At 47.0% G+C, this 23,081-nt stretch overlaps 1 protein-coding gene across 4 annotated transcripts in view; it reads left to right on the forward strand.

The window, feature by feature from the left end:
* The window catches only part of Trio (trio Rho guanine nucleotide exchange factor), a 313,159-nt gene that overhangs the window by 162,637 nt on the left and 127,441 nt on the right, over positions 1-23,081 (forward strand). For all 4 annotated transcript variants that reach the window (XM_052743040.1, XM_052743043.1, XM_052743042.1 and 1 more), the window contains exons 11-15: positions 2,321-2,512; positions 16,800-16,969; positions 17,806-17,980; positions 21,739-21,934; positions 22,668-22,834. In XM_052743040.1, the coding sequence (XP_052599000.1) occupies positions 2,321-2,512; positions 16,800-16,969; positions 17,806-17,980; positions 21,739-21,934; positions 22,668-22,834 (900 nt within the window). The remainder of the gene's footprint in view (positions 1-2,320; positions 2,513-16,799; positions 16,970-17,805; positions 17,981-21,738; positions 21,935-22,667; positions 22,835-23,081) is intronic.

Below are 23,081 nucleotides of genomic sequence, written 5' to 3' on the forward strand. Positions count from 1 at the left end.
GCACTCAGCCTCCCAACCCCCATTGGACCTGAAGCAGTTGATTGATACGGCTAAATTTAACTAGTCTCCTAACTCGGAGGGCACTCCTTCCTCAAACAGATGTTGGATGTTGTCACCCAAAGGACCATGTACTGGGAGTTTGGATCTCATACTGACAAGTTTAAAGTGGAGCCTCTAAGAGTTGCCCTTGCAGCCTCCAGTGAGGTCCCTGGTTTAGTCAGAGGCACACTCTTTGAGAGAATTTTAGATCCCAGTCTCTGCCTGGTTTCCTGGTTTAAGATGGGATCTCTCTTCCTTATGATACTAGAGGCCAAACCAGTGGGACCACCTGATCTTGAACTGTTGAGCTCCAAAACTGTAGGCTAAGTAAATCCATATAGAAAGCTAGTCCCTCTCTAGTATTTTGTTACCATAATGAAAAATAGATTCAGAAAATTGGTGCTGTTCCTAATAATGAATACTACTTTGCAATTCAGTTACACCCAGAGGTTGAAAGTGTTTGGAGGAATAAACTGGAAAAAGCCTAGGATCCGGTGAGTGATTTTGGTCCCAGGTGGAAGCTGGTTTTGCAAGCATGTAGGATACAGGAGTTACAAGGTCCAGGCAGCTTCAGCAGATACATCAGACAAAGCCCAGAGTTCAAAGACAAGTTTTTCATGGCGTCAGAGGCCCAGAGTGTTGCCCTATAGGAATGGGACTGCCTTCCATACATGCCTCAGAAAGCTGCACCATGCCATACATCCCCAGACACTTGCTGGTATCGGCGTGCAGCCCTGGAAAGCAGCTACCTTGGTAATGACAAGCAAAGCAGTAGGACCCAAACATGAGGGGCCTGATTTCTCATAGTCTGCACCTGGGTGCTAGACCTGGCTCTTGGAGATTTAGTACCTGCCCCACTGGGCTTCGTCATGCTGTGGCTGCTAACTCCTTCTGTTTGTTAGTCTTCTTTTGGAATGTGACTGTCCATGCTCTTCCTATCAAAGAAGGAGGTCATCTCCCTTCAATTTTTACATGCTTATGATTATAAGGAGTTTACCTCAAAGTCATCAAATGATCCGATTTTGCTTTGCAAGATGCACAGGAGCCTTAGGTATCAGAAACAGTGCTTTTGTTTGGTATAGTGTGGTGTGCCCTCCCCAGAGGTTTATGTGTTGAAATAATCCCCAGAGTGATGCAGGAGGAGAGGAGATGAGTTGGGCTGGTGTCCAGAGGTGGGGCTTAGGGTTAGATGCACCTATCAGGGCAGATCCCCCATGATTGAATCCTAGTGACTTTTAAAGAAAAGAAGGACCAAGAGAGACATACAAGCATGCTTGTCTCATATAATGCTCTACAGCACCTTGGGACTACCACCAAGAAGGCCATCAGATGTAGCCCTTCGATCCTGGCCTTCAGAACCATGGGCTGCAATAAACCTTCTTGTGTCTGTCAGATTGTGTTGTTGGCAACAGAAAAGACTGATAGAGATATCCTCTCTGTCTAGTTGGAGCCTAGCTTCCCATGCTATTTCAAGCCCTCATCACCTGACTGAGCCTGCTTCGCCCTCCAGGAACACCCTTCCCATTCTTTGAGCCACCTTCCACCCTGTGCGGAGACACCTACCTTGCTCAGCTATTGAGTTGAGGATAGGATGAATGAGCTAACCGATACCTCAGCAGAGCCACAGGCTGGCTTTCTGGTCCTGCCTGGAGGGCAGGCTGCTCTGCCTGCACTGAGGGCCCCCAGCTAGTCTCAGCGCCTCCTCTCGTTGGTAATGCCCCCTTGAGCAGTTTCCAGGAACAGTCCCGCTGTAGCTTATCTGCTCATGTGAGAAATGCAGCCGCAGCCACGAGTTTATCAGGACTTGAAGTAGAGCAGTCTTCAGAGCACATCACATAGGTGTTTACACTTCACAGCAGCATTTCTACACTGACATTTATAGCCACTAGAATTCTCCTTTCCTTCTGAAACTGTCTGCTATGAAGCAGGGAAGAGAAAGCACAGTTACTCTGCCATAAAAACAAGAGGGAAAAAGTGAAATAGGCATTTGTGGTCATGGGGCATTTCCTGACTCCACCTTAGCAAAAATCTAAAAGCCCTTTCTGAGTCACGAGCTGTTCTGGCCAGTGCGTAATATCTGCTTGGCATTAGAAAAGGCTACTGATAGGGATGTGTGGGCCTCCTGGAACCATTGCTCCTTATCATATTTTTTTTTTCTGTCTAACTTAAGTAAATGATCAGAAACGCTGCTAATCGGTTCTTTGTTGCTGTGTCATGGCGTCCACGCCGGCTTGTGTGCTGAGTGCTCACCTTCTGTTCCTCTGGGCATTCTCTTGTGCAGAACACATACACAAATGCGGATAAGTTGTTAGAAGCAGCGGAACAGCTGGCTCAGACTGGGGAATGTGACCCTGAAGAGATTTATCAGGCTGCTCATCAGCTTGAAGACCGGATACAAGACTTTGTTCGGCGAGTTGAGCAACGGAAGATCCTACTGGACATGTCTGTGTCGTTCCACACCCATGTAAAAGAGGTAACGCATAATCTTATGATGACAAAATATAATCTGGCTGACGGGGTCTTTGAATTTGTGGGAAGGAATCTTAATTTTGTCATAATGAGAGACATTGGATGCAAGATGGCAGGTAGATGTTAGTACCAAGTGCATCAGGGCAGACAGGAAGTAGTGGACTTCTGCAGCTGGCCGTTTCACAGGAATGCACACCTGCCTGTAGTCGGCCGCCGGGAGGTGGGGGTGGGGGTGGAGGGGAGACTTGTGGGTCAGGAAATGAGCAGGGAAAACAAGAAACAGAATGAGATTCCTGTAGAGAGGAACGGTGCTCCAGGCACAGAACATTATGAGGTCCTGCTTGCTGTAGGCATCACTGCTGGGTGTCCGGTCTCTGTGTATTGCCTGGTCATGGGGTGAAAGTTGTGATAGCCTTCTGATCTTAACAGACTACTCTCACACACTCTTAAAAGTTATATTACCTTGTATTGAGTTTAAATATTACCATAGTCAACATGGCACTGATATCAGTTCTAAAGTCCTTGTGTGTGCCTTTGGCAACATACTTACCTCAAGAGATAATGTTATTTGTAATGTGAAAAATAGGTAGATAGCAAGCATACTATATATATCATACACATTGTACACATACAGCACAAATAGATACAGACCATATGCATATATACAAAGTACTTGGTAGATATAAAATTACATTAGAGAAACTAGTATGTTACTTTTCGTCTGTTCTTGGAAATATTTTTGCTATGTAACCTATGCTGGCCCTGAATTCACTATGTAATGCAGGCTGGCTGTGAATTTGCAGCAATCCTCCTGCCTCAGTCTCATGAGTGCTTAGATTATATGACAATATTATACGTTGGGTTTATTTTCTTTTAAGGGTTTTTATAATAAACTCAGTTTTCTTTTAGGTGACTAGGGAGAAAATGCTCCGTGAAGGACCTTTACAAAATGCTGTGACATACTATGATACTTCTTGGTTCTGAGATAGAGATCTCCCTCCGCTCCTGATTATACCACACCTAAGACAGACTTGGAAATATTTACAGTCTGTTTTTCCCAGGAATGTGTTCAATGGATATTCTTCTGGCACTTTCTAGTTTGGCGGCGTGGTCACTGCACTGAGTTCCTTGATCATCTGGTTCTGAGCAGGAGCCACCTCCTGCTCCCCCAGCTCAGCCTGCTCCACACCCCGGCCCCCTTGTAGCCTGATTGAGATTGTCTCCTGCTCTGGACTCACGTGTCCCATCACGTGTAGGTCCTCACAATGGGACTGTCTTCTCTCTCCTGCTGATATTGCTCTGTTTACTCCTCCTTCTCCAAGGTTCCAGCTCCACCATCCAATATCCTCAGATCTATGGCACTTTCCTCCCAGGCTGGGTCTTACTGCCTCCCCTGCCCTGTCCACAGTTAGCTGCTATTATTGACATTTTTCTAGAGTTCTCTACATACCTGTGGTGGCACTGACCATGTAGGATTCTGTGTTCTTCTGTTACCCGATTTGTGTTAGTTTCTCCTTTTTTTTTTTACTACACATTTAACATCCAAGCTGAGAAAGGAATAGAGTTGATGAGGAATGACAGCCAGCCAGGAGCAGTAAACGTGCTGGATGGCATGTACCCAGCCCGTTCCCTGTGACCGACCACACAGGGCACTGGTGCTCTGAATGTCTTAGATGCTGCAGGAGAGGTGGGAAAGGTGATAGCCACAGAGGGAATTGACAGCACATTGAGAGAGTAGGCACCTCCTTTGTACAGTACATGGTGTGTGGTACCTGCCTGAACTGCATGCCTGGAACTATTCTCCAGTGGCTTAGCAATCCTGGGAACGGAAGTCTTTGTATAAGTCAGCCTGTGGTAGATACCTTGTCTACTGTGTCATGGTTTTCACCAAGCAGACATATCAGGACAGCTGAGAGGAAAGCATTTTGCAGAGGATAAGGTTTGCTGATTTTTTTTTTAAATAACGGTATCATCTTCAAGGAAAAACAATACTATAAGAGTGTTCGGCAGCTGACACTGGAGTCTGTGTTGTCACTGGGCTTGCAAACTATTTGAAATGAAAACATCTTCAATTTTTATAGGTCTGCACTCTGTGATCTCTAGTGTCCATGTGTCTGCAGGCTAAGATGGCCCCAGTCTGTCTTCTGGGTGATGCGTTCTCTCCTGGAGAAGGTTCTGTGGTCCATTCTTTCCCTTTCATAGGTGAGACCACCCTGGTAGGCATATTTATCTCCACCGCTTCCTCTCAGATTCACATCCCTAAGGTGACCCAGGATAAGGGGATAACTGGTGGCGAGTGAGGAACACATAGAGGACACACATGTGCGAGGTGCTTACAGTGTAGCCGGGGACAGTATCCTATTGGCTGGCACCAGCCAGGGTCTTCTCCTCCAAGTGCTTGGGCTTCGTGTCAGCCCCAGACTCCTGCTCAGAGGATTTATCTCCTGCTGGGTAGCCCGAGTGCCCACTGTGTCTTCCTTCGGTACTGCACGTGCTCCTCCCCAGGAAGAGACACTAGATCTATACAAGGAGAAAGGTTGCTTTCAGTTGTCCTTTTCCAACAGCTTCTGACAATCTCACTGAAGTTTAGATGAACTTTAATTCATGTAAAGTGGAAGTAACAGTTAAAACAAAGCAAGAGGAGGGAAACACATCGATTGCGTTGATAGGTGTTTGCATGACATCAGATAAATGACAGGCTGCTAACAGATGCATGGTGCAAGGCGTTCTCAGACATTTACCTTGAGAGAGGTTACAACAGAGAACCTTGTCTGTCTGGCTGTCATAGGCAAATTCATCGAACTTTGTAAGTTTCCTGATAAGGCTCTCCAGACCCAGAGGGTGTCCTTTGCATGCATGCACAGTGATTATTCCTTGATTCTCTACAGTGTGGGTGCCACTCTTCACTGTGTGGTTAGTTTCTGGCTAATGAGGCGGTCCCATAGCAGATCAGTCTGGAAGGTCCCAGGTCAAGGTGACTACTCCTGGCCAGCTAGTTGAGGTGTCTGTGGGAGTCCCACCTGGAAGAGGGTTGGTGGCTAGCTCCCTGAACATCAGCATAAGACTTGGCCCAAGACCTCCAGATGATGGCCACTGTACCTTGGACTTCTGGGCCATCCGCCTTCTCTGTTAGTGTTGGAATGTTCCTTCTCTATAGCTTATGGTGTCTGTGCATGAGCTGAATGGAGCAAGAACACTGAAGTGGTCTGTGGTCTTAGACAGTCCTACCCTGGAGAAGGGTACCGGTTTGATTCTTGTTCCTAGAATAGAGAAAAAAGACTTATTTTCATAGAAGGCAACTATTTTATATCTTCATGCTAGATTTAGCAGCCTCGGTTTCCCCCTTAAAGCCAGATTTAGAAGCATTCCAGGTCACTTCCTCCAAAAGTCATCATGGGATGCTGCAGGACTCACACATCCTTGCTAATCTTTCTCTCAACCCACATTGTCTTTTCCTGAATGTTTTGAAGTAGTTCATGGGATGTTTATTGGCCTAATGTGAGTGTGGACTTTGTTTGGGAGGACTCTGAGCCTCCTGCATACAGTCCTTTCCTGTGAGTCTTGTTACCTTTCAGTACCGTTTGTGATGTTTATCCCCATCGGTGCTGACTGTAATTGGGACCTCCTTTCCTGTAACTCATTCTTTGTGCTCTGTGGTTGTGACCTGAACCTGCTGTGATATGTGAGGAAGGGACACCTCAGTGGGAGCCACAGCTGCCCTCACGCTTCAGACATTGGTCTCTTGATAGTTTGAGCTCTGGCTCCTTTGGGTTCTCACGACACAGCCTCTTCCGAGACTTAGACACTTAATACAAGTCTGTGAAATGATAATTTTAGTCTACCATCTGATCTTAGCTTTAGTGCCTTGAATGATATTTTTATTTTTGTATCCAATAAAAAACATTACTACTTTCACCCATTTCTACTCATCAACTTCATTCTCAGAATTACTTCGTGACTTAATTACTAACTACCTTTGACATTCACGGGTCACTTGGCAACTGGGTGGTAACAGCAAGCTTGCTGCCAGTTTGTTTCTGGGGCTGATTCAGTGACCCAGCACTGGCTTCTGTTCTCAGAATCCCTGGTCGCCAGGAAGGATCACTCCCACTGAACCAGGCTGCTGCTGCCATCCTGGGTGGGTTAAGTAAAGACAGCTGGCTGTGCTTCTGCAGACTTGGTGCTGAACCGGACACTTTTTTGTTTTGAGCACTGCCTGGGGAAAGAGAACATCTCATGTCATTCAGAAGTCAGAAGTAAAGGCCCACCACCCACCTGGAGACTTTATCTCAGTGCCAGTCTGACTTCATTCATTCCTAGCAAACACACAGGACAACTTCCTTTTCTGTGCTTGCTGGAGCCAGGCCTCAGCTCTCCCAGGGAAGCAGCGGGGGAGGAGCACAGCGCACAGGCTCCATGGTGTGCAGCCGCACTCGGAGCTGCCACCCTCAGCCCTGACCAGGTCTCCTCAGCAGCCGGGGAAGCACGCCAGTGCACACACCCACGTGCATGTGTTTGTTGCTGCTTCATCGTGTGTAGGTTTGTGTAACCGCCACAACACCCAAACTGCAGTGACACAGACTCATTCTGTCATCAGAACCGTTCTTGTGCATGCTGCTTCCTGTTCCTGCAGAAGCTGGAGGTCTGACTGCCCGAGACTTTCTGGCTCAGCTTCCTCATTAGAGCTGTCTCCAGCCTCAGCAAGAACCAATATCTCACATCTCTATTATTGGGGGGCTTTCAGAAATGACAGATAAGTGGAGTCATGAATATTTTTGTGGTTGTCTTTTCAACCCAATTAATGCTAGAGACCCGTTCACTTCCTTACGTGTATCAACACCACTTTCCCATTTATTGCTGAGTAGCATTTCACAGTACAAATATATTGCACTTTATTTACCACTTATTCATAAAGAAGATTGGAGTAGTTTGCAGTTTGGGGCTGTTTAAAAAGGGAAGCTGTGAACAGTCATGCAAGGTTTTGCAATAATGTAAGTTTTCATTTCTCTGGGATAGGTGAGGGTCCTTTGCTAAGTGCAGTACAGGTGGAAAGAATCTAGAACTGTTTTCTAGAACAAACCTGCCCCATTACACTTCCAGGAAACAAATGTCCAGCCTCCAGCTTCCTAACTCCCTTCCTAATTTCTTTGGTGATGAAGCTCATCAGAGAAATTTGACTTGATGTGCTCAGCAGTCAGCGATTTCTGTTTTATGTATCTGTACTCTGGAGCACTCTATTTACTTACTTGATACAAGAACAGCTGAGCAATTAAATAATGTAACTCAAGGAAAAGAGATGCCTTTGGTGGTTAGCATTCAGTTGGACTTGAAGCATCAGTTGTCAAGCCTGTGATTTTCATATCTGGTTTGGCATCCTCATGAAAAAAAGAACATTGTCTTCTATATGTATTAAAAAGGTTGTCCAATTTCTGTGAAAATGTCATCTGTATTAAAATAATTTACATCTGTGGTAAAGTGACACAGCCTGAGTGACCTGGACAGGACAGGCTATTTTGCTGCCCGAGCCACGGCTCCAGTGTGGAGACAGTTAGTGAACTCACATATATAAGCTCCAGACAGCATTTCCTTATAGTTGCTGCCAATGTTCTCTGTCTCTTCCTGGCCCCCAACTTAACTTACTCGATAGGTACAAAGTGATAAAAATTTTAAAGTAAGATGCAGAGATTTATCTAAGTAGGTTTAAACTGCTCTGAGCCTCACTAACCTCTGATCAACAGTAACTGCTTATTATGTTTCTGCCCTGCCCCTCCTTAACAACCCCCTCTCCCTGGCCTGTTCTGCAGATCCCGGGGGAGCGGAGCCCTCTAGGAAACTAGTGACTCCACCGTCCCCAGCATCAGATCCTATTTTGCTGGAGACAGTCCTTCATGGTCCCATTCATATTTTATGAATCATTTGCATACCTCACGAAACATTTCTGATCGCAGTAAAACAAATGTATTTATTTATTTTATTTTTTCTCACTTAATCAGCATGAACAAAACATTTGTGTTGGCGAGAGTAAAGAGGATAGTGTGGTGCCGTCCAGGAGGAAAGAGCTGTCCAGAGTAGTTCATGTCGAGCAGCTTTCTTTGAGACGTTTATTTTTTTAAAGGGGTGTGTGTGTGTGTGTGTGTGTGTGTGTGTGTGTGTGTGTGTGTGTGAGAGAGAGAGAGAGAGAGAGAGAGAGAGCGCTCTCAAGCACCCAAGATGGAATGTGCACACACAAGAATGTACACTTGAGTATGGTTGCCCATGGGGAACAGAAGGTGCTGTATCCCCTGGAGCTGGAGTTACAGTTCTGAGTCACCCACATGTGTGCTGGGAACTGAATTTAGGTACCTTGGGAGAATGGTATATGCTTTTAACCTCTGAGGTATCTCTCCAGCACCTAAACATTTTTCCCCTGAAGAGTGATTTAAAACTATGACTTAAAATTACGAAATTTGTAATTTTGAAAATTTGCACCAACATTTTCAAATAAAGAAGGATTGGGGGGGCCAGAGAGTTCGCACAGTGTGTAAGGGTGCTGGCTGCCAAGTCTGCCAACCAGTCTTATCCCTAGCACTCAGGTAGTACAAGGAGACAATGGCCTCGTGCACACAGTGGCACACGTGTGCACAAAATAAACAAATAAATGTTAAAAAAATCCCATTAAATTGTAGACTAATGGAAATGAGAAATTATTGTGGGAAACAGTCCTTTTGAAGGCTCACCTTTAAATGGAGAGTTGCCTCTAACTCTTTCCTCAATTGTTTACATTACCGCTTGGTTAATATGGAAGGTGAGGGACTTTGCAGCATGATCAGGAAGGGCAGGTTTTCCAGTGTGCAGCTGAGAGGGAATATGAATATGTAATCTTACTAAACTTCATCTTAAAGGGGATCCCAATGCTGTTGGTCTCTTATTAGTTTTATGAGCTAAATATTATCAAAGCATTGTGCAGGTCTTTGGCTCACTGAGAGAGGAACGATATGTTCTGTGTGTGTTTCTGACATGTACATTGTCGCTTTGCTGACTGCTCTTCAGATCAACAGAGAGGTAGAAGGAGTGATCAGCAGCAGTGCATTTGCAGGGGTTTTCCCAGGACAGTGGCAGCACCATACAAGTTAGGTTTGTTGTCTGGTTTTGCTATTGTTCACTCGTTTCTCTTCTTGTTTTGAAACACAACACTTAGAAGCAGATTGGGGAAGGGTCAGGCTTTCTGGCTGGGGCCCCTGATGCTGGCAGCAGAAATCTCACTGTGTGATGCTCTTGGCGTCTGCTTTGAGCTGGGCTTTTCCTTCCCTGGGGCTGGAACATGCAGAAGACAAAAATGAGGGAGGGTTTTATGAAAAGACACGTCTTCTATGTGACTCGAAGACTCAGTTCCCAGACATGTTGGACTTCCCAGTACTGGCCAAATGAGGTTACTAGCTCGCCACATTGGTTCTGTGGTGAACTGTGGGTAGACACCAGGGGCTGCAAGACACCTGACTTGTTCTTGTTGCTAAATAAAGTCTTGCTGTATAGCCCTGGCAGGCCTGGTATTCACCAAGTATCCCTGAGCAATCTTCTTGCCTCATCCTTCTGCCTCAGTTTCCTGAATGCTAAGACACAGCTGTGGGTCACTGTGCCTTGATAAGGCTGGTAATATTTTTAAGAAGATAAATTTTGTGCATTTTCTCAGGATGAGGTTAGTCCTAGGCAGGAAAGCTAGAGACTAAAGGAGGAATAAAGGACCAGAAGAACGACTTGCAGGCTACAAAAATCAACCGAAGGTTTTAGTACAAAGTCAAGACTGTCTTTATCCTCCACACTGGTCTCTAGTGGAAGATGTCAGGAAGAAGGAAGTCCCAAGCTGGCCTTGCTGGATCAGACTCTGTGACAGGTGTGCTGATAGAAGTGGATGACCACTCATCTCAAATGGTCTGAGGCCAGGCAACAGCCTGGTGTCGACTTCTGTAGGAGAGATTTTCCAGTCAGATCTTTGAACTACGATTTAATCTGTTATGAACTTTGTCCTTATGTGACATCTTGATTGCTCAGATGAACTCAGGCATGCTTTAACTTACTGTGTTTAGTTTTCTTTGGGGACAAACTTAGTGTCACAACAGAAATAGCTGCATTCATGGTTTTACTGTCTAGGTCTGTTTCCAATGAGAACAGAGGAGTATCAGAAGGGACGCCACGGTACTGTGTGTTTAATAAAGAAGTGACCCGTGTTTTCTGGCTGTCCACAGTGCCATGCCCAGGGTAACTCATTTAGCTTTAGTTAAGGAAAGAATAGGACTGTGAAGGAAACAGACATCTGGCTGCCCTTGGGCTACTGTTTGAGTTACACAGGCATGTCATTCAGTTCCCCAGCCCACCTCGGGAAGGCCAGCATGTTCAGGTGTCACAGGACCTCCAGGTCTTCTGCCTGCCAGGAGAGCTGGAAGGACCAACAGTGGCCTAGGGAAGTAGTGGACAGGCTGTAGACGTGGGACCGAAGCTTCAAGGCTTGAGGGTTTGTTCTGACAAGGAGGAATTACAGTTTGACACAACTCAAAACTATTTTAGGATGGCAAGAGCCCTTTTGAAAATGATCTGGGAAGGAGGAGAGGTCTTCCCCAATGTTTGTAGATGCCAACTGTTGCTGAGTAGAATGCTTGATTTGTTCAAGGGTATTGCAGAATAGAAAGAAAGGTGAAAAATTCCAAGTGCCAAGCTCTTTCTTAGGATAACAAAACGTGCATGATGTCTAGGTCATTGGAGTCCCAGTTGATCACACAGTTCCTTAGCTGTATCAGCAGGTTTCATCCCTGGTCCCTGGCTGGTCAGCATTGCTGTGCAGCCCCATCCCACCTGTCTCCAAGTGTCCACACCTCGGGCTGGAATGCCCTTTGTGGCTCCTTCTCACATGTGCGGCTGCCATGCAGAGGCCTCTTGGGTGCCCTTTCTTCCTGACACCAGCACCTGGCACGTGCAGTCATGATCTCAGATGCCAACCTTGGTCCCCTCGGTTCTTCCTCTACCCCGTACATGCCTTATAACATTCTCTCTGCATCCTCGGGCATCTTTAATCCGTCACACAACACAGAAGGTACTTCTCAACCCTTACACTCAGGCCGGGCTGCTCCAGCATGAGAAGCCCACTTCAGACCCCAGCACTCAAGTCAGTAGCCCAGTGCCATGGGCAGAGATAGGAGGGTCACTGGGCCTTTCTGGCCACCCGTGTGGCTCCAGGCTTATGGAGGAGCCCTGCTCCAGGCGAGGAAAGTGGACAGTGGTGGGGTAGGACATCTGAAGGCCTCCTGCTTTTGCCCACACACAGGGACATTCTTACCCACACACAATATACACAGAGAGGAAAAATATACTACAATTCCTACATCAAGACACCACGCATGTGTAGTCAACATACAGTCAGGCAGGCGCGTGTTGGTCATTTCTGGCAGAGGAGTTTCCTGTCGGTGGTAGGAGCAGTTCCCTTTTCAGCCTGTTCTTGCCGCACTGGAATCCCATGTTCTGTGCAAAGTGGTTGCCGTACTGCAGCTGCCCCTGCAAGTTGCCCCTGAAACCACTCACTCTTCTGCCCTGACCTCACAGCAGCAGCGGTTCTCGGGCACTATGAGTGTGAAGCTTCTGACCCCGCCCTGCAGTTTGCACAGCTCCACTGTACCAAGCGATTGCCTGTCAGCGGAGAGCAGGGAGACAGGTCTCAGTGCAGTAGCCTCTGCATAGAGGGCCCTCGCAGTAAACGAGCACGTCCACCCTCATGCTCGTCTCTCTCTCGTACTGGCTTTGCAGGTCGGTGAAGTTACCTCAGTTCATAGGAAGGACTGCAGGCAAAGACACAAGAGACTCATCAAGGGCACGGCCCCTCAGCTGGTCTGCTGTACCTCCTGGGGTACCAGGCTCCATGTTGCCATGACTACAGCCTGTATGATGTCCAGAGAGTATAGACACTGCTGCTGTGGCTCTTCCCAAGTCTGAGGACTCCCTTAGCCACCTAGAGCCCAGTCCTTCCCCAGAACCTTCAGCTCCTACAGAAATTCCCTCCCCAAGTGATGAAGAAAGGACCTCTACTCTCGAGGCGAGCTTTCTCATCTTTCTCCCAGAAGCGTGTACTGCCCAAGGCCTGTGGGTAAAGGGCTGAGGTGTAAGGGTTGTTCCTGATGTCAGGGATGGGACAGGATCCTCCCACATCTGTGTTCTAGAGCCTCTCTTCACATTGTTGTTTTTTTTTTTTTTTTTTTTTTTTTTTTTTTGGTTTTTCGAGACAGGGTTTCTCTGTGTAGCTTTGCGCCTTTCCTGGAACTCACTTGGTAGCCCAGGCTGGCCTCGAACTCACAGAGATCCGCCTGGCTCTGCCTCCCGAGTGCTGGGATTAAAGGCGTGTGCCACCACCGCCCGGCCTTCACATTGTTTTATAGCTCAAGGCATCTTTCCTTTTACATCTTGGTCTGTGGCCATGCCTCTGTATATATGCAGCTCAGTTGTGGGCAGAGTTTTCTCCAGAACTTCCACCCAGTCCTGCATACACATCCCCAGGAGGCTCTCAGTTCTGGACTGAAGGCCCAGCCTTGTCTTTTATGGCCTCTAGGGGGCAATGTGTCCTACACCTGTGTCTTGACAAGTCCATGGTTCATGTAAAACAGAACCCAGGTTGCAGTGATAGCGCATAGAACACATGTCCTCTCACTGTTGGGTAAAAATATAGGTTTTTACTATAGATTATCAGTTTGCACAGAAGTGCATTTTGTTTTCATCCTTGGAAAACTTGGACTTAAGACTTTCACAAGCTTCCTAGAGACGTATATTTCTTTGTTCAGAGACACTCTAGGTATGTATGACATCATTTCAAAATCTTAAAAACAGACTTTGCTTACCTCAGGCTGCAGTACGATATGCACCACTCCGTCCTCAGCTGGCATCACAAGGGCCTTTCTCCAAGACCTTTCTTCTTCAAATTGAGTGAGAATATTTCCTGAAAACTTCTGAGGGGGCCAAGGCCTTTCAGACTTTTGACATCATGCTTTTTATATATAGCCTCGATCCACTACCTAACTCCCTGTTTCCTCCTCATCGACGCCATCCCAGAATCACTTCCTGCAGTCTCCTGTGGAGCTTAATCTGTGGACTTCACTGGCGGGCCAGGTGGGGGAGCACACTCTCCCAGTAACTGGAGTCAGAACGTCCAGGAAGTGGAGGGGAAATGCCAGCGTGTGTGTGTGTGTGTGTGTGTGTGTGTGTGTGTGTGTGTGTGTGTGTAGCTCTGCCAGGTGGAAGGCCAAAACTTGACCCCTAAATATTCCTGGCACTTCCCCCTAGAATTCAGAGGAAGCAATTTCTATAGAATCCAACAGATTTTTCTTACAGCCTTTCCTTGTACTGTAGTACTGAATTCTATTTTAGGGGTAAAAGGATTTACATGATAAGTTTACCAGACTAAGGGACTAATTTTGAACAAATGAGAGAATACATTAGAATAGATATAGTTTAAAAAATACTTACAAAAGATGGAAAATTTTATGAATTTTCTTATTATGAGGTTTTTCTTAGGAGACAGCCAGCAACAGTGGCTAACATTTACTGAGTATTCTCTCTGTATATATAATCTCATCCAATCGGCCACACTGCCCCGAGCAGGCATTCACATCAAGCCCACATTCTATAGGGAAAACTGAGTCATAAGGCCACGTAAGAAAAGCACCAGTGTTTCTGCCCTGTAATGTCCCACTTGGTTTTGAGCTCAGGCAGGCTGTCCTCATAGACTACAGCAATCATTTGTGACAGGAACATCAGCTCCTGTCACTGTGGGGTTGCATGCACGTATACCTGTGTGCTGCACATCAGAGCAACTCCAAGGGCTGTTTCTGATCACTCTTTTATCAATGCATAAAAGATTGTTTAAGTCTTTTGTAATTCAACAGGTACCTTTGGTAGCATTTGGACAAGAGGAATGTGGCAGATGTCCCCACCCACATGGGCACCCCACCTCTTCCTCATCCCACAAGTGGAACTCTAGATTTAAGCTACAGTGAATGGAGGAGAGCTACCGACCCCTCTCCAGGGCAGACCAGGTGCTTCAAGCTCATACAGTATCTGTACCTTAGATAGGACCAGATGCCCCAGACTCATACAGCCGAGTGCACAGTGTAAAGGAGAAGGATTGCCAGCCGGGTGGTGCGTCCATTCATTTATGCATCAACATTGCTGGGGCAACATCAGTGAGCGAAGCCCATGAGCTCAAGCAGAAGACACTGCTAAGATTTTACGACACATGAAGTCAGTGATTTTTTTTTCCCCATTGCTTTTCAACAGAATCAGTGCAGATGGAAAGAGACCCGTCATTATAAATAGCCATCTCAGGAGGGTGGAGGGCTGTAGTAGCCACATGGTCAAGTGGGTTGTCATTGGAAGCAAGTAGGTGAGGTCTGTGCGTGGTTAGTCACCCGCCCTCTCCACTGCCACCTGGCTTGTGGAGGGCAGGTTGCTAGCTTAAGAAGTTCGCTGGCTTGATATCACAGCTGTTAGGTTAAGTATTTTGACTCTTCAGTAAAATAGTGCAATCTCTTTTGCTAAGTGGTTGGTTGGTTATTGCTTGTAGCAACATATGCTCTGTTTCTGTGAGAAAATCCCGTCTATTTAGTTCACTTGAATCCATTCCTACAGCTAATTACAGAGTACTTAACTCATGGAGCGCTCCTGTCTGCACAGGATGCACTGCATCCTCCTGCTGTCTTAGTAACTCCTCTGTGAGCATTGAGATTCTTTGGACCCGTGTCCCACCACGCTGGGTCTTAGAGAACTTAGCTGATTTGTGTGGACCACAGAGCTATGCTTTGCTAAAGAGGCTGTGAAGCCCAGACAGCCTTCCTCCAAACCTCAAGGCAGTATTCCTACTGCACAGTAAGTACCACTGTGTACTAGTACTAGTACACAGAGTACTAGTGTACAGTAGTACTTCTGTGGAACTGTTGTCAGTTCCACGATAGTGCTAATGTGCCACCCCACTAGAGTGCTGGTCATCGTTACCTAGAACTAACTAACTAACTAACTAACTAACTAACTAACTAACTAACTAACTAACTAACACAGTACAACTGATAGCAACTAAGTATGTTTTCCATAGGGAATCCTAAAGCAGACAGGAAGATCGTCAGTGCCATGATGCTGCTGTCCTTCCTGTCATTTGTAAGTGCGGCCACTGCGTTGACAGTCTAGTAGAGAATGCAGAAACAAAGGAAAATGCGTGTGAGGTCCTTATTGACAGCAGCCCTCCAAGGGTGGTGCAGGGCATCAGGAAGGGTCTGGCAGGCTGCAGGTTGCTCTACAAGATGAGCTGAGCAGCCCTCATCTGAGACTGCTCTAAGTAAAATTCTTGTATGAAACTTGTATGTAGTGTGCACAAAACCGAATAAACAATGCAAGAAAAGGTAACACGTATTTAGTATCTTTAGTAAAATTAACTTTTAGGATTGTGGGTAGCTTGACTGAGAAATAAGTCCTTTACCAGTACTTTTCTTATTTTAAATTGGCCTACCAAGTTCAAAATGTCTATTGCTTTGCAAGTAGCAGGAGGAACATATTTTATGTCTGTGGTACTTTCCATCCAGTGAGCAGGTGGTAGCACAGAATTGATGTTTTAAGCTTTTCTATGTTGGAAAATATAGAAATGGAGTTCAGGTTCTAATTCCCACTTGAGAGGAAGCAAGACCTCCTGTTGACACAGACAGCTCTTCCCACGGTAGGATGAACACACTGTGTGGCAGGCTGGCCCTGGGTTCCTGAACTGGATGTGGTCATCTCAGGAGCACATCTCCAACCCACAGTTGTGGCGGAGAATAATATACCCTCAGTGTGCTCTCCTGTGCTCCCAGGGAGCTAAAGCACTCGTGTCTGAGTGCGGGTTTAATAACGGAACGCGATACCTTGGCTGAAACTGAGGCAGGAGATGTATCTAAGAATGCCACTGTGCCCGGCAGATGGTCCTGTTGTCTGAAAGACTCTTGGCATTTCCACTGGACTCCAGATTGAGCCTCTCAAAAGAGGAGAGTGGCTTCTCTTCCCTTTCCTTTTTCTCCCCGGTGACAGCCTCTTCCGCTTCACTGCCTGTTTATTTTTGCTCCACACTGCAGCGACATGTTGCTCTTTTTGTGCATAGGTTCCACTGGTTGCCGGACTCTCCAGGACACTCCTTCCTCTCTTCCCTCCCCCCTCCTTCCTTCCTTCCCTCTCTCTGGGAGCAGGCTGCCACAGGCGTCTTCCCCATGTGAGTGTCCCAGTCTCTCCAGCACACTCACTGTGCCCTCTCTGGTCCGCAGCTGTGGACATGGCTGGAGGAGCTGCAGAAGGAGCTGCTGGACGACGTGTACGCCGAGTCGGTGGAGGCTGTCCAGGATCTCATCAAGCGCTTCGGCCAGCAGCAGCAGACCACGCTGCAGGTGACAGTCAACGTGATCAAGGAAGGGGAAGACCTCATCCAGCAGCTGAGGTGGGCCTCACCCCATCCCCCACCCCCTACCCCTGCCTGGTCCCACACAGAAACCAAGCTGCCCAGTGGGTTCCTGCCTCTATCAGTCTTTCAACAAATAGCTCCAGTATGCTCTCCAGAAGGCCAGGGACAGTTTTCTTCTCATCCCATCCCTGTCCCCCCTCAGTTTGAAAAACTGTGTAATTGTTCACCTTAACACTGACTAACAACCATCAGAATTTAACTTTCGCTACTACGTCCTCATTACTCTTACTGAAATTTTTTTATAAATGGATGCATTTGACTTTCTTAAGACCATGTCCTCTATCCCCAGAGGACCTGCCTGTCTGGAGGTGGCAGGGCCAGCTTTGTTTCCTCTGGAAATTCCTTTGATTGGGTCATGAAGGTAGCCTCTTACCCCTAACTTATGCATCACCCAGGACAGTTGACGTAGTCACTGACTAAATAGCCTTACACGATGTCCCCTTAGTAAGGGTTTCACTGAGTGCATTAGAAGCTAACCTCCGAGGCAGGAGGACTCAGTGCAGGGACCAGGGACCAGCTGTCCTTGCTACCTAAAACTCTCCCACTGGTTTTCTGTAATAGCTGACTTCTCAGGAGAGGGCTACGAAGAGTGCAGCAGTGCCTCAGGCTTAGTGGACCAGGCTTCAGAGGAAGGGGGCTGGTAGTGTTTTGCTAGGGGACAGTACCTTCCCTTTGCTGAGACAAAGTCCAGTTTCCTGCCAGCCTTCTTCCCCTGAAGATTTGCGTTGCCGGATCTGGTGTCTAACAATGTGAGACCTCATCCAATTCCTGTTTGTCTCATTGAAGTCCCGTCTCCTTCTCCACTCGTGTAGGGACTCCGCCATCTCCAGTAACAAGACCCCACATAACAGCTCCATCAACCACATCGAGACAGTACTGCAGCAGCTGGACGAGGCTCAGTCACAGATGGAGGAGCTCTTCCAGGAACGCAAGATCAAGCTGGAACTCTTCCTGCAGCTGCGAATATTTGAGAGGGACGCAATCGATGTGAGTGCTCAGACCCCTGCCCTGAAGCCCTGCCCCTGGCTCTTGTCCCGTGCCCTCTCCACTCCCTGAGCCTCTGCGAGCAGAGAGCCGGATGGAGAGAGGAAGCTCCTGGGGCTGCTGGGGAGGCTGGGTGGTCAGCTCTGTAGTCTGGGGCAGGCAGAAGACCAGGAGGACAGTGCAGGCAGCAGACTGTGCTCCTGGAGTGGAGGGAATGTGCTAGAAGCATGGCCACCGCCTCCCCAGGGCCAGGTCAGCCCTGGTTGAGCAGTGTAGGACCACACCACACTCCCCTCTCCTAGAAAGAGAGCAGCCTTTAATGTGGGGGCCTCCCTCTTCCTCTCTCCCCACTTCTGTCTGCCCCTTACACATCTCTCTATTTTCTGTTTTCTCTCTTAATAAAGGGACTGATTGTAGCCCATAAAAATGCCCTCTGGTTTTCCATAATTTCTACCTAAAAATGGATTTTTACATTTGATATGTACAGAGAAGAAAGAAACGCACACTTATTTATCTTTATTCAGCGGAAAGGGGGTGGCTCTGTGCTCTCTAGGGAAGGCTCTTTTATGCTTGATGTAGTGGAGCAGAGTAAGTCTGAATGGATGAGACCAAACTGTCTGGGGGACACTGGCAGAAGAACCAAACACCTCCCAGCCTGTGTGAGGCCTGTGTCCTGGCGCCTGGCTGCTTCCACAGCTGGTGGTCCGAATCGGTCCTCACTGGACCACTCAGGTCTAGCCTGTGACTGCAGGGGTCTGAAAGCACACTATCCTGCATCTCACTGCCTCTCCCCAGATAGCGCTCATTCATACTGCTTGTGGGGTATTCAGACTGGCTGGGCTCTGAGGGGCCACAGAGGCTTGGGGTTGGTACAGAGGAGGCAGGAAAGGCCCGCAGAGACAGCTTATGGTTCTCTCAGCTCCAAGAAGATCCTCTGGGTGCAGCTCCCTCTGGCCTGCCCATCAGCCTCACCTTGCACAGCAGCTCTGGCTGCCTGTCTAAACTCCAGCACTGTTTCTCATAAAAGCAGCTCTATCTTGGTCAGTTCCTAACAAGAAATGTGTCAAGCCCCCCTGGTCACAGTGGCTGTCTGTCAGCTTGCTCCGGTGCTCTCCAAGGTTTGGTCTGCAGCTCCTTATTGAGACACTGAGAAGGCATGCTAGAATCCCCCCAGTGGAGACCCACTGGCCTTGGCCTGCCTAGGGCTCAGGTTGGCAGCAAACCGAGCAGACCTGTTTTCTTCTGGAGTCAAGTGACTTGCTGTTCTGAAACTTAGTTGCCTATTGTATGTTTTCAGTTCCAAGATAGAGAGAGCAGCCAGAGCATTAGCTGAAGATTCTCTTCTTGAACCTTGAGATAGTTGAAAATACTTCCTACTTCATTTGTATTGATGCTTCTTATTTGTAACTTAACCATCATCAAAACCTCATGAGGAACCACAAGCATGCTGTCCCTGGGTGGAAACTGCAGAGCGAGCGTCCTAGGCAAAGCCCCTATGCTGGGCAGCGTGTTACAGAAATAGGCAGTTACGTGTGGAGTTGGTGCACTTCGTCTGCATGGAAGAAAATGGCTGGCCTTTTTAGGGTCCTTGAGCCTTGAAGTCTTTATGATAGAAAAGATAAGCACATAGGGTCTACTTATCAAAAGTCTATGTCTGTCATCGCTGCTGATCTGCTTCATCATCACACCTACTGTTCCTCCCTGGGCTCTGAAAACACATATGTGAAAAGACAGTTCCCGTAGAGTGGACAGTGAGGTGGAAGTCCGTCCTTTCCCCACCTCCTGAAAGTCATTCCCTGGGCTGTGGATGTGGCCTGTTGCTGGGGCAATTGAAAGGATATACAGGGCTCTACGCATGATCCCAAGAACCTCAAAAATATAATCTCTTTCCTCGTTTATTCCATGACTTATATATGATTCATTAATGTAATTTAATGTTACTAATTTCATGAAGAAGTACAAGTTAGCACTGTAAATATGCATGGCATGCAAATTCTGTTAATAAAAGAATAAATTGGGAAGGTCTGTACTGTAGGAGTTCTGAAAACCCTCTCTACATAGATTATGTACGCATTGTCACATGCTCAGATTTTCATCCCAGCTTAGTTCCTGTTCACATGCATAAATGAGGAGGACCCTCGGGAAATGCTCGTCCATTGAAGCAGACAGTATATATTCTTTCTCAAGGAGTTCTTCCTTGTTTCTGGATTTTGTGACTTAAAAAATCATGTTGTGCAAGCTTTCAGACCTATACAAAAGCCAAGAGAGTAGTGCAATGAAGCTTCCATACCCCAGTCCCCCGAGTCAGCAAGACATTGTTTCTTTGCTCACTTCCCTCATTGAATGTTGTGCCAGAGTATTTGAGAGAGACTCTGCCTGTTCATCCTTCCCCTCCTAAAGATCTCTGCATCATAAGGCTGCTTCTTTATACACTCACAGCACCAGACACCTCACCCATTCAGCCGGTACCCATTATCTCCCAGTGTACAGCACATGTTCAGGTTTTCACCAACGCCTCCATCGGGAGGCACACAGGCCAGTTGCTGTGTTTGGTGGCTAGCCTCTTAGTTTAGGTTCAACTCTCGCTCTCTCCTCCCACTTTGTGCATTCCATGACTTCTTGACCATCATGGGTTCACTTGTCAAGGTAGCCAGGTTCCCACATGATATGCTTTCTCACTTGACTTGTGGGTTACCGCTTGTTTTTCTCTGGTACTTCCTGTCAACACAGAACTCAGATTTTGGAAAACCTGCTTAGACCAGACTCTGGGTTTGTGCAGGAATAGCCAGAGGTAGCTCTTTATGGCATCGCTCATGAGCAGCCATGTCCCGCTGTCCAGCATCTGTGGGCATCTGAGATGCAGTGCATTCAAGTGGTGGCATTCTGATGGCTGGCTGTTGAATTCCCTCTCAGCCTTTGCCATGGTGCCTCACCAGGCCTTAATGATGATTGCCTCAGACAACTGTTTTGTCAAAAAAAAAAAAAGGGTTTTTTTTGTTTTTTGTTTTTTCGAGACAGAGTTTCCTCTGTGTATCTTTGGAGCCTTTCCTGGAACTCACTCTGTAGCCCAGGCTGGCCTCAAACTCACAGATCCACCTGCCTCTGCCTCCCAAAATACTGGGATTAAAGGTGTGCACCACCACTGCCCAGCTATTTTGCCATAAAACAAGTAATTTTCTTTTTTTTTTTTTTTAAAGATTTATTTATTTATTATGTATACAATATTCTGTCTGCACGCATCCCTGCAGGCCAGAAGAGGGCTCCAGATCTCATTACAGATGGTTGTGAGCCACCGTGTGGTTGCTGGGAATTGAACTCAGGACCTCTGGAAGAGCAGCCAGAGCAGCCAGTGCTCTTAACCTCTGAGCCATCTCTCCAGCCCGTAATTTTCTTTTTTTTCCCTCCGTTCTACAGATAGATGTATTTATACATGTTCCACCTTGAAGTACTGAAATAGTTGCTTTCTGCTTTCTCCTTTCAGGGGCTGCAGATGTGATTAGTGGCGTAACACTTGCTTACTATACACCAGGCCCTGGTTTCTTTCCCAAAAGTATCTGATGAGTGTAGGAGCCCCTTCAACCAACTCCGTGTCTATTTATTTCCTTAAAAACTTCTAAACTGGTTTCCTTGAAGCCTGATCTGTAGACCACAAAACTAGCACGTGTGGTTTCCGTGTCCTTTTGAGACCACTGGCTCACACACAGTAAGATGTGGCAGCGTTGGTTTTAAGGCGTGATTTGCATAGATGCTTTCCTCTCTAGATCATCTCAGACCTTGAGTCTTGGAATGATGAGCTTTCCCAGCAAATGAATGACTTTGACACGGAAGACCTGACAATCGCCGAGCAGCGCCTGCAGCACCACGCGGACAAAGCCCTGACCATGAATAACTTGACTTTCGACGTCATCCACCAAGGACAGGATCTTTTGCAGTATGTCAATGAAGTCCAGGCCTCTGGTAAGGAAGGTCCTCCATCCTATGCTAGTTGGGGGTTCCTCTCATCACCACGGAACTAGGGTAGCTTAATGCTGGGACTTCTGTACTGAGCCATTACCTGCCAAGACCAGTTCTTTAAAAGGAACTGTTTTGCACTTTGTTTTACATAATACATTTACACTTCACATTTAACTTTATGCTTAGAAAACTTACTCTTAAATTTTTCGAGAATTGTTTCACGTAATAAGAACTTTAATTTTGCAGAGTGATTTGTTGTATTTGTGAGTGAAATGTAAAACCCAAGGAACAGTTGGGTTTTTTGTTTTGTTTTGTTTTTTCATTCTTTATTTCTTAGTTTCTGTGTCCAGCAGATGTCGCTGTAAGCCCAGCATGTAACTGTAGTACAGGCGCTTACACAGCAACATCCTGCATGTATTACTCACCTTACACAGCTTATTACATACTTCCTGAAGAGTGACCACTCACTCATTTCTAACAGATGCTATTCTGTCGATGAGTCCATGAGGTAGGAGGTGCAGTTGCTTGGCTCATCTGTGAAGCTTCTCACACCCTGGTGTGCTGGATGTATGTATGCATGTATCACTGCCGGCCTGGGCCTTTCTGAACCTGCTGGCTGGTATAGGTAGTGGACAAGTAATTCACAAGTAATTCTACATGGATAGAGCCATACGAGGTGAGAGGAGAGGGTGACAGGTATGAGTTGACTTCTAGGGTCTCCCATCACTATTCACAGGTGTGGAGCTGCTTTGCGACAGAGATGTGGACATGGCCACTCGGGTCCAGGACCTCCTGGAATTTCTTCATGAAAAGCAACAGGAGCTGGATTTAGCAGCTGAACAACACCGGAAACATTTGGAGCAGTGTGTGCAACTGCGCCACCTGCAGGCAGAAGTGAAGCAGGTGCGTGACACTGAGGAAAGATGGGGAATTCTGGCAAGTCAGCCTCAGGAAGAATTTCCCATGATCTCCGTGTAGTTGTCCTGATAGGTGAGGTTGTGCATGCCCCAAGACAGCATCTCATGGTCAAAGTAGAGTCCATGGCCTTCCTTGATGGCTGGCTGAGTAACGGAAGAGCTCCCAGCTGAGCAGCCACAGCCCTTGAGGATGTCATCCTTGCATTTGTTCTACTCTCTGATGGTCCCTTGCG

Source organism: Peromyscus californicus, unplaced genomic scaffold (assembly GCF_007827085.1).
Source record: "Peromyscus californicus insignis strain IS unplaced genomic scaffold, ASM782708v3 Scaffold_18__1_contigs__length_77618521, whole genome shotgun sequence".
NCBI classification, from domain to species: domain Eukaryota; kingdom Metazoa; phylum Chordata; class Mammalia; order Rodentia; family Cricetidae; genus Peromyscus; species Peromyscus californicus.